Source organism: Oncorhynchus keta, chromosome 33, assembly GCF_023373465.1.
Source record: "Oncorhynchus keta strain PuntledgeMale-10-30-2019 chromosome 33, Oket_V2, whole genome shotgun sequence".
Taxonomy (NCBI): domain Eukaryota; kingdom Metazoa; phylum Chordata; class Actinopteri; order Salmoniformes; family Salmonidae; genus Oncorhynchus; species Oncorhynchus keta.
In genome coordinates this window covers 12566263-12578760 of record NC_068453.1, presented here as the reverse complement: position 1 = coordinate 12578760, position 12498 = coordinate 12566263, and the positions used below count along the sequence as shown (strand labels likewise).

At 42.7% G+C, this 12498-nt stretch overlaps 1 protein-coding gene across 2 annotated transcripts in view; it reads left to right on the top strand.

Annotated features, from left to right (window-relative positions):
* LOC118366239 (solute carrier organic anion transporter family member 1C1-like) overlaps positions 1 to 12498 on the top strand; it is a 70216-nt gene that overhangs the window by 7847 nt on the left and 49871 nt on the right. For both annotated transcript variants that reach the window (XM_035748753.2, XM_035748752.2), the window contains exon 2: positions 3907 to 4070. In XM_035748753.2, coding sequence (XP_035604646.1) covers positions 3921 to 4070 — 150 coding nt within the window. In that variant the 5' untranslated portion in view covers positions 3907 to 3920. The remainder of the gene's footprint in view (positions 1 to 3906; positions 4071 to 12498) is intronic.

The window sequence follows — 12498 nt, the reverse complement described above, 5'->3', positions numbered from 1 at the left end:
AAAAAAGTTTGAAAAATCCAATAAATGTCGTTCCACTTCATGATTGTGTCCCACTTGTTGTTGATTCTTCACAAAAAAATACAGTTTTATATCTTTATGTTTGAAGCCTGAAATGTGGCAAAAGGTCGCAAAGTTCAAGGGGGCCGAATACCTTCGCAAGGAACTGTATATAGAGAGTTGAAGGTTGAATATATTAGGTTGAATATATTATTATATTATTATTACCTGCTAGATCTACTGTCTCTTTTATATTATGACATTTCAGCTAGATCTACTGTTTCTATTATATTTTGACAGACCAGCTAGATCTACTGTCTCCATTTCACTTTGGCCATTGATGTGGTCCTGCCCTCTCCTCAACAGCCTCAAATAGGCTATTTCATGTGGGTTGGGGTGGGGCGGCAGACACACGCATCTCACATTTCATGACATTACATGTTTAAATATTGCTTCTAAATTTGAAAAAAAAATCACAAATAATATTTTATATTATTAATTTCAAATAAGCATGATAAGAACTTACCAGTCCAAAACGATGTCCTCTCCGGTTCAAAAAATATTCCTCCACAATCGCAAAATGAAGCGTCCTACAACAATCTCTGTCTCACCTCCCAAACAATTTTTTCTAAAATTGTGTGTACATCTGTATATCTAGACTTAGATTTAGCTTTCCTTGACTTAGTCGCCATAATGATTGATATATAAACAGCTGAATCTGCACGTTCACCAAACAATGCAGTGCGTAATATGCGTAGCTCTTTCCGGTATGAAACTTCAATAGCGATTGACTCATTTTACGCTGAAGTTTACTACATGGGTTGGTCTTGCAAAACATAAACATGGCGTATTGCCGTTAAGCTCAGCTCATTGGCTATCTACCCAGCTAGATTTCAAGACGATCAGTGATCATTGGGTTAAAAAACAGTCAATCAACGAAACAGCGGGCAAATCATTGGTGCACAATGATGTCATGACTTGTTGTCTTCAAATCGGTTTCTTTCAGTCAATACATCCCGCAAAATGGCCCATCACATTTGATTGTCTTACAAAGAAACCAGTTGATTGCAGTGAAACCAAACGTGACTGGAAAAGTCACATTCTGTGTGGGTTATTTACCTGGAATGTGTCGTCGAAAATGGAATGAGACGGAATTCACGACACAAGCGGTTCACAAAATGTTTCCTGTTAGGCTATAAAAACGGATTTTATCAAACAAAAGATCATTCATTGTGTAACAATGAGCATTGGGATTGCAAACAGATGAAGATCGTCAAAGGTAAACAATTTATTTTAATGCCGTTTGTGATTGTTACGCCTGTGCTGGTTAAAATAGTTTTTTTATGGGGCTCTATGCTCAGATAATCGCATTGTATTCTTTCACAGTAAATTATTTTTTAAATCTGACAACGCAGTTGGATTAGCAAGATTCTAGGCTTTCGATACATGTGAGACACTTGTATTTTCATGAATGTTTAATATGACTATTTATGTAGCGATCAACGTATGTTGTGGAATTTCAGGCCGCTAGTGGGTACCGTGCGCAGAGAGGTGTTAACAAGCTGAATTTACCGAGCTGTCTGTTTAAAATACCCATGCATACCCCAAAATACGTTCCACCCGAGTTCTCTTCACAATCCCGAAGTCCAGAACAGACTATGGGAGGCGCACAGTACTACATATAGCCATGACTACATAGAACTCTATTCCACATCAGGTAACTGATGCAAGCAGTAGAATCAGATTTAAAAAGCAGGTAAAAATACACCTTATGGAACAGCGGGGCCTGAAGCAACACAAACATAGGCACAGACACATGCATACACACACACATGATAACACACGCACTATACTCACCTACACATGGATTTTCTGTTGTAGATATCTGGTAGTGGAATATGGGCCTGAGGGCAACCACTTAGTGTGTTGTGAATTCTGTATTGTAATGTTTTTAAAATTGTATAAGTGCCTTAAGTTTGCCGGACCCCAGGAAGAGTAGCTGCTGCCTTGACACATGGCATCTATTGGCCAAGGTCTCACAACGCATGTTTTTCTAGGCTGCATCTCAAACAACATGGCAGGTACTGACCAATAAACATTCAAGTGCCCTTTGACCTGACACATAAATGGATATAAATCAGAGTGGATGACCAAAAGTATGTGGGCACCAGCTTGTCAAATATATAAAAAAGATCATGGGCATTAATATGGAGTTGGTCCCCCCTTTGCTGCTATAACAGCCTGCACTCTTCTGGCAAGGCTTTCCACTAGAACAGTGCTGCGGAGACTTGCTTCCATTCAGCCACAAGATCATTAGTGAGGTTGGCCACTGAAATTGGGCGATTAGGCCTGGCTCGCAGTCGGTGACCCAATTCATCCCAAATGTGTTCGATGGGGTTGAGGTTTGTGGCAACTTAACAGGCTTTGTGCAGGCCAGTTAAGTTGTTCAACACTGATCTAAACAAACCATTTCTGTATGGACCTCACTTTGTGCACGGGGGCAATGTCATGCTGAAACAGGAAAGGGCCTTCTCCAAACTGTTGCCACAAAGTTGGAAACACAGAATCATCTAGAATGATTCTAAGGGGCCTAGCCCAAACCATAAACACAGCCCCAGACCATTGTTCCTCTTCTACCAAGCTTTACAGTTGGCACTATGCATTTGGGCAGGTAATGTTCTCCTGGCATCTGCCAAACCCAGATTCATCCGTTGGACTGCCAGATGGTTAAGTATTATTCATCACTCCAGAGAACACGTTTCCACTGCTCCAGAGTCCAATGGCGGCGAGCTTAACATAACTCCAGCCGACACTTGGCATTGCACATGGTTGATCTTGTGTGCGGCTGCTCGGCCATGGAAACCCATTTCATGAAGCTCCCGACGAACAGTTATTGTGCTGACATTGCTTCCAGGGGCAGTTTGGAACTCTGTAGTGAGTGTAGCAACTGAGGACAGACGATTTTTACACGCTGTGAGCTTTTGTGGCCTATCACTTCGCAGCTGAGTTGATGTTGCTCCTAGACGTTTCCACTTCACATTAACGGCACTTACAGTTGACCAGGGTAGCCCTAGCAGGGCAGACATTTGACGAACTGACTTACCTTCCCATGACTGTGCCATGTTGAAAGTCACTGATCTCTTCAGTAAGGCTATTCTACTGCCACTGTTTGTCTATGGAGATTGCATGGCGGTGTGCTCGTTGTTATACACCTGTCAGCAACGGGTGTGGCTGAAATAGCCAAATCCACTAATTTGAAGGGGTGTCCACATACATTTGTGTGTGTGTATGTAGATATATATATACAATTTGTCCTGATGGTTACACTGCAGGGCCAAAACTTGAACCCCAGCATATTTCTATCTTGATTGGATCATTTGAGTGGATGAGGGGAAGCTATTTACTATTCATAAGGTGGTAGGCTGCCTGAGAGACAGGGAAGGAGGGAAGAGTGCAAGAGAGAGACAGGGGGAGAGGGATGAGAGAAAGAGAATGTGTGTGAGAGAGAGAGTTGGGTGGGTGCTCTGGACAGGTTGCATCTAGATCACTTGGTACTCTCATGTCCAAGGCTCTTTGGTTGAAAGTAGGAGCAAGCAAGTAGGAGCAAGATTCTGGGATTTAGGCAGTAGTTGAGTGTCATCTCCCCTTTGATTTTATTTTTTTGTTGTTGCCCAAAGTGTGTCAAATCTCAGTCTATATTCTTAATCTATGATATGCTACTAAAACCATTTGTTTTTCTAATAAAATACTGTTATTTATTTCCCGTGGACTGCAATCCAAAAAAATCTTAAAATCAAATTGAATTCGTTGGCCTTCCTAGCCTTCGGACTGGAGCAATGCTGCTACAAACACACTTATTTTCTGGATAGGAAGAGATCTGGGTCACATGCTTGAATCATCTATTTGCAGGGTTGCATGCATCAATGCCAAGAAATTCCATAAGGGTAACTCTGCCCAAGGAAAACGTGAGCCATCTGTGCAGGATGGAGCCGGCGGCCAAGGAGAGAGGGACGACAGAGAACGGAGGCAGCTCCTCGACGAGGGCGCAGCGCTCCTCCTGCACCAGCCTCAAGGTACGATCAGAACCTCTAGGCCTCCCTCTGCCGCTCTCTGATTCTCTTTGCCTCTGACTCTCTGAGACTATCTCTGACTCGCTTAAGGTCTCTATTCAATCCGTATTATGGAAGTTCAGTGTTACAGAACGATTTAAATTTAAAGGCAATTTTCCCGCATTGGCGGAGACTGCATTCATGTCGGCGCAATAGGAAATTACCTTTACATTTTAAATCATGCAATTGGTCCTGCTTCAGCAATACAGATTGAATAGAGCCCTAACTCTCCTCTCCACCTCTCCTCTCCTCTGCATGCCTCCTCTCCTGTTAAGGTTAGCATTTAGTGGGAGGGGGGGACAACTTCTACCTGGAACTTCCTCTAGGAATACTACCTCTGTTGTGGCAGGAACATGTTTTTCTCCTATCATGTTTAGCTTACCATGTTGTTTAATGTCATTGGGCCTTGATAGCCTTTCTTTCCGATTTGGGGGGCTCTGTAGAGTTTGGTTTGTAGACAACAGGCCATGGTAGTTAGCCTGCTGTGGTGATGGCAATCCCCAAAATTAGAGCTCCAAATTAGTCAAACCCTGGACAGGGAGTGAGTTGTTCTGGACTGCAGGTGCTGAATGTTTGGCAATATAGTTGAGGTAGTACAGCATATGGACGAGCTGCCCACGGAGTGACCCAATCTTAGACCCCAGGAGAGCAAGCAGAAGTGACTGTGGCAAGGGAAAATAACTCTGGAAGGAAGAAAACCATGAGGATTCAGGCACAGCTAGCAAGCCAACCCTCTTTTGGCTGGTTGGGTAGGAATCGGTGCGGGAGGTAGACGGTGTCTGTGAAAGGAGGCAGGAACTAGAAAACAGTGCTTGAGTTAATGCAGGTTCTGAGAGATGAGCATGTTGTGTGCTCTCCTGATGTTGATGTCAGAGCGGATGTAGGAATGATAGGCTTTAGAGGACCAGCATGCAATTATTTTTATAGTATGGTCTGGGATAGGGTTGCAAAGGGTCGGAAACCTTCCGGTAAATTTCCATAGGAGTTAAGCCCGAGATTTTGGGGAATTTTGCTTAAATTCATCAAAAACGTTAGCTTATAACAGTGAACCTTTTTTTGTGGGATACACATAATGCAATTCTAGGTGTTGTGGCATATTTTGGTTAAACTATCCCCAATTCAATGGAATCTACCATCACATGTGCAGTGCACTCTTCCATCACATGTACAGCTGATTCTCAAGATCTTGCACACTAATGAGATGTTATTGAGCCCACACTACTATACTTTCTAAGCCAAGGACTACATGCTTTCTGGTAGGTTTTGATTACAATATTGGGTGGGGGGAATATATTTTATACCACAGTTATTTTTTTGTTAACTAGTAAATAGTAGCCTACTGCAAAGTGTGTTTAAATCATTTCTAACTTGTTAACAATTTCTACTAGTTAGTTTTTGCTACCATGTGGGTTTTACCTTGCTTGAGCCTGCTAACTGTTTCACCTGTTTCCATACATGTTTCATTTAAAAAAAGTTATCTTACAAAGGAGTTGTTTAATCTAACATTATCTGTACATGGAATTGTATATTATTTGTATTTTTGTACAATTCTTTTTCTAATCTTTACAGGAAAATGTCACTGGCACTGTCTGATGTGTGGAGTCATTTCAATGCAGCTAATGTAGAAGGGAAAGCTGTGTACATTTGCAAATACTGTGCCAATCATATGTAAAGAATGAAACAAAGATGCAGAATCATCTGGCCAAGTGCATAAAGTTCCCTCAGCGCTCACAACAAGCAACCTCTGACAAAAGTCCCTCTACTTCTATTCGAGATGAAAACGATGATTCAGACACCTTATTGATAGCAACAGCTCATGGTCCTCCTTTGACTCAATGGAGGAACATAGTCAGAGAAATGCTGATGAATGTCTTGCTCGAGCTGTATATGCAACTGGTTCACCTCTGATGCTCACAGGCGATCTGTACTCTAAGATATTTCTGAATGTTCTTTGCCCAGAATACACCCCTCCAACCAGACATACTTTATCAATTAATTTGCTGGATGCAGAGTTCAACAGAGTTCAAGTGAAGGTCAAGCAAATCATAGAGAAAAAATACTTTATTGCAATCATCTCTGATGGGTGGTCGAATGTTTGAGGGCAAGTAATAATGAACTACATCATCTCCACCCCTACATCATCTACAAGAGCACAGACACAACGGACAACAGACACATCAATCTCTACAATGCAGATGAGCTGAAGGCAGTCATCAATGACCTTGGAACACAGAAGGTATTTGCACTGGTGACCTACAATGCTGCGAACATGAAGGCTGGTTGGTCTAAAGTGGAGGAGTCTTACCCTCACATCACACCCATTGGCTGTGCTGCTCATGCATTGAATCTGCTCGTCAAAGACATCATGGCACTGAAAACAATGGATACACTCTACAAGAGAGCCAAGGAAATGGTTATATATGTGAAGGGTCATCATGTTATAGCAGCAATCTACCTCACCAAGCAAAGTGAGAAGAATAAGAGCACCTGAAGCTGTCCAGCAACACCCGTTGGGGTGGTGTTGTCATCATGTTTGACAGTCTCCTAGAGGGCACTGAGTCTCTCCAAGAAATAGCCATATCACAGTCTGCTGATATGGATAGCCCCATCGAGAGGATCCTCATGGATGATGTATTTAGGGAGGGGAGAGGGGTGTAAGCAGCCTGACGTCCTGAAACCTATAGCAGTAGCCATTGCACGGTTTGAGCGAGACAATGCCATCCTGTCTAATGTTCAGACTCTGCTTGCTGATGTAAGAGAAGAAATCCGTCCTGCCCTGCACACTTCACTATTGCTCCAAGCAAAGGAAGCTGCAGTTCTGAAATACATCAAAAAGTGTGAAGACTTCTGTCTGAAGCCCATACACGCCACAGCATACATCTTGGACCCCAAACATGCTGTCAAGAGCATCCTGTCTGGTGCAGAGATCAAAAAGGCCTATGGTGTCATCACTACCATGTCTTGTCACCTTGGCATGGATGATGGCAAGGTTCTTGGCAGTCTGGCGAAGTTCACTTCCAAGCAAGGGCTTTGGGATGGAGATGCAATATGGCAGTCGTGCCAACATATCTCATCAACCACCTGGTGGAAGGGACTTCAGATTTGAGGCGCTTTCCCCTGTTGCCTCCATCATCCTACAAATCCCACCAACGTCAGCCTCCTCAGAGCGCAACTGGTCCTTGTTTGTGAACACACACACCAAAGCACGCAACAGGCTGAACAAGGATTGAGAAATTGGTCGCCATCCGGGAAAATTTGAGGCTTTTTGGGCCTGACAACGAGCCATCCTCAATAAGGTTGGAAAGTGACAGTGAAGATGAGGCCTCAGAGTCTGATGTTCAAGAGGTGGACATTGAGGTCCAGTGAGAAGACATGGAAGCCTGAGAGGAAGACAACCAAAGCTTTAGTTTCTAGACTGTCATTTTGCATGTTTATGTTGAAAATGTTTTTGGGAGATGCGATGGATCATTGGGCATCAGTCAATATTCAACAGGCCTACAAGCCCTCAGTCCAGCCTCTCTTGCGGTCAGTCTGAGCACTGATGGGGTGATTGTGCATTCCTGGTGTAACTCGGGCAGTTGTTATTGCCATCCTGTACCGCAGGTGTGATGTTCGGATGTAATGATCCTGTGCAGGTGTTGTTACATGTGGTCTGCCACTGCGACGACGGCCAACTGTCCGTCCTGTCTCTCTGTAGTTCTGTGTTAGGCGTCTCACAGTACGGACATTGTAATTTATTGCCCTGGCCACATCTGCAGTCTTCATGCCTCCTTGCAGCATACCTAAGGCACGTTCACGCAAATAAGCAGGGACCCTGGGCATCTTTATTTTGGTAGTTTTCAGAGTCAGTAGAAAGGCCTCTTTAGTGTCCGAAGTTTTCATAACTGTGACCTTAATTGCCTACCGTCTGTAAGCTGTTATCCACAGGTGCATGTTCATTAATTGTTTATGATTCATTGAACAAGTATGAGAAACAGTGTTTAAACCCTTTACAATGAAGATCTGTGAAGTTTTGGGGATTTTTACAGTCTATTATTACTTTACATGAAGGTCAGTCAATCCAGAAAATTTCAAGAACTTTGAAAGATTCTTCAAGTGCAGTCACAGAAACCATCAAGCACTATGTTGAAATTGGCTCTCATGAGGACCTCCACAGAAATGGGAGACCCAGAGTTACCTCTGCCGCATAGTATATGTTCATTAGTCACCAGCCTCAGAATTTGCTGCCCAAATAACCCAATTGAGATGTTTTGGGCTGAGTTGGCCCGCAGAGTGAAGGAAAAGCAGCCAACAAGTGCTCAGCATATGTGGGAAATCCTTCAAGACTGTTGAAAAAGCATTCCAGGTGAATCTGGTTGAGAGAATGTCAAGAGTGTGCAAAGCTGTCATCAAGGCAAAGGGTGGCTACTTTGAAGAATCTCAATTATAAAATATATTTTGATTTGTTTAACACTTTTTTGGTTACTACATGATTCCATATGTGTTGGAAAGGCACACATCTGTCTTTATAAGGTCCCACACTTGACAGTGCATGTCAGAGCAAAAAAAAAACAATCATGTGTTGAGTCACAGATCTGGAGATGGGTACCAAAAAATGTCTGCAGTATTGAAGGTCCCCAAGAACACGGTGACCTCCATCATTCTTAAATGGAAGAAGTTTGGAACTACCAAGGCTCTTCCTAGCCCTGGCTTCCCGGGAGGTGACCTCAGGGAGGTGACCAAGTACCCGATGGTCACTCTGACAGAGCTCTAGAGTTTCTCTGTGAAGATGGGAGAAGGACCACCATCTCTTGCAGAAGGACCACCATCTCTGCAGCACTCAACCAATCAGGCCTTTATGGTGGAGCGGCCAGACATAATCCACTCCTCTGCAAAGAAACGTCTGTAAAAGTCACATGACAGCCCACTTGGAGATTACCAAAAGACACATAAAGTCTATCAGGCCAAGAGAAACAAGATTCTCTGGTTTGATGAAACCAAGATTGAACTCTTTGGATTGAATGCCATGCGTCACATCTGGAGGAAACCTGGCACCATCCCTAGGGTGAAGCATGGTGGTGGCAGCATAATTATGTGGGGATGTTTTTCAGCGGCAGGGACTGGGAGAATAGTCAGGATCGAGGGAAAGATGAACAGAGTAAAGTAAAGAGATCCTTGATGAAAACCTGCTCCAGAGCGTTCAGGACCTGACTGGGGTGAAGGTTCACCTTCCAACAGGACAATGACCCTAAGCACACAGCCAAGACAACACAGGAGTGTCTTCTGGACATGTCTCCGAATGTCCTTGAGTGGCCCAGCCAGAGCCCGGATTTGAACCCAATTGAACATCTCTGGAGAGACCTGAAAATGGCTGTGCATCAACGCTCCCCATCCAATATGACAGAGCTTGAGAGGATCTGCATAGAGGAATGTGAGAAACTCCCCAAAGATAGGTGTGCCAAGCTTGTAGCGTCATACCCAAGAAGACTTGAGGCTGTAATCACTGCCAAAGGGTCTGAATAGTTATGTAAATGTAATATTTCTGTTTTTAATTTTAATACATTTGCAAATTTTTCAAAAAACTGTTTTTGCATTCCGTTTTGGAGTATTGTGTGTAGATTGAGGGGGAAAAAACATGATAATCAATTTTAGAATGAGGCTGTAACGTAACAAAATGTGAAAAAAGTCAAGAGGTCTGAATACTTTCCGAATGTACTGTATATGCGTTAAAACATATTACAAATGGCATTTAGTCTTACATTTGATAAAGACATACACAAGTAATATAATATTAATAAAACAATAACTTTGAAAGAATAAGGATAAGGGGATACATTGTCTTATTCAAACATTAAACTCAGGGATATATTCATCAGAGACTGTAACGTTCTTTGCTTCACGGAAACATGGCTCACTGGAGAGACGCTATCGGAGGCAGTGCAGCCAGCGGGTTTCTCCACGCATCGCGCCGACAGAAACGAACATCTTTCTGGTAAGAAGAGGGGCGGGGGCGTATGCCTTATGGCTAACGAGATGTGGTGTGATTACAGAAACTCAAATCCTTCTGTTCACCTGATTTAGACTTCCTCACAATCAAATGTCGACCGCATTATCTACCAAGAGACTTTAGCCACTTTAAACAATGCTACCTAATATAATGTTTACATACCCTACATTATTCATCTCATATGTATACGTATATACTGTACTCTATATCATCTACTGCATCCTTATGTAATACATGTATCACTAGCCACTTTAACTATGCCACTTTGTTTACATACTCATCTCATATGTATATACTGTACTCGATACCATCTACTGTATCTTGCCTATGCCGCTCTGTACTCATATATCTTTATGTACATATTCTTTATCCCCTTACACTGTGTATAAGACAGTAGTTTTGGAATTGTTAGTTAGATTACTTGTTGGTTATTACTGCATTTTCGGAACTAGAAGCACAAGCATTTCGCTACACTCGCATTAACATCTGCTAACTAATGTGTATGTGACAAATACAATTTGATTTGATCAAAATTGAACTGTAATTACAAAAATATAACAAAGAATATACTATAATAACAGTAATGGTATTTTACAACTTCAGTTTCTTATGTATGAAGTTTCTTACATAGATTTCTCTTGTCCTGTAGCCTAATACTCAGAATTAAAAGCATACAAGACCAGGGAAATGACCAGTGACAATCTGAGCTACTGGGTGAAGACTAGGAGACCCTTAACTAGTACCTAGTTGTGTACTGTATGTATATCTATGTATATGTCCTTTAAGCGTGTGATTTATCCCTCAGCCCTGTTTACAGCCTCAGTAGCATGTTGTCCAATCTCTACAACCCCTGCCTATCCTTGTCACGGTGGAGCACAGGTGACATGTCTATAGTGTCGTCTTCCTCACAAAGGTCTGACAGCTGACAGTCCACCACAGTGTCCTAGAGAGAGAGAGATGAGAGAGAGTATTTACAAAATGATATACCTCATTTATATATAGGCAGGGGTGAAAGTTAGCTGGAATGGTCTGGTATGCTGTACTGGTAGAACATGAGCCTATCACAATAATTAAAACAGAGATTACAAAACTGTAGGCTATTACACTAATTATCATTACTGCATGGCAGTTGCATGAAACATTTGCAGATAGACTTGTGAAATGCGCTCCAAAGTGCGGTGTAGTTTGATGACAAAGAACAATTTTTGCCAAGGCAGAGATGAGTGGCCCTGACAGAGACGTGCACTGACAGCAGTGTACGCATCAATTCAGGTTACAAGACTTGTTTAGGCCTAAAGAATGACAATCACCGAATGTCATAACACTTTTTGGTGTTTTGTAAGTGATGTCTCTTTGCGCTTATCCAATGGCACTGTATAGATGCCAGAATGATTCGCCAAATAGTTGGAATAGTAACTGAAGTCTGGACACTTACTGTAGGCCTCATGTAACCTATTCTAATATTCACTCCTGCAGAATTTAGTGTTCCTCACAGTAAAATGAAAGAATGTTAATTTCGTCTCAGGAACAGGAGTGGAGATACTGATATGATTTCTTTCTTTCAGCATCTTATGAGAATGTGCGCTTATGGACCTGTTGTGGAATTTCTTTCAGCGTCATAAAAGCTCACAGTAATTATCCAAGACGAAACGGAAATAATATCAAAAACATGTTGGATCGTTTTCACAGCTTAAAACTGTTCAAAGTGATATAATTTGGTCCCCTGGTCCCTAAATGTCCTTGCTATATGAGAGAAGCAACTTCCGGCGCCGACAGAGATGGCCGCCTCGCTTCGCGTACCTAGGAAACTATGCAGTTTTTTGTTTTTTTACGTGTTATTTCTTACATTAGTACCCCATGTCATCTTAGGTTTCATTACATACAGTCGAGAAGAACTACTGAATATAAGATCAGCGTCAACTCACCATCAGTACGACCAAGAATATGTTTTTCGCGACGCGGATCCTGTGTTCTGCCTTACAAACAGGACAACGGAATGGATCGCATGCAGCGACCCAAAAAAACGACTCAGAAAAAGAGGGAAACGAGGCGGTCTTCTGGTCAGACTCCGGAGACGGGCACACCGTGCACCACTCCCTAGCATTCTTCTTGCCAATGTCCAGTCTCTAGACAACAAGGTTGATGAAATCCGAGCAAGGGTAGCATTCCAGAGGGACATCAGAGACTGTAACGTTCTGTGCTTCACGGAAACATGGCTCACTGAGAGACGCTATCCGAAGCGGTGCAGCCAATGGGTTTCTCCACGCATCGCGCCGACAGAAACAAACACCTTTCTGGTAAGAAGAGGGGCTGGGGCGTATGCCTTATGGCTAACGAGACATGGTGTGATGAAAGAAACATACAGGAACTCAAATCCTTCTGTTCACCTGATTTAGAATTCCTCAC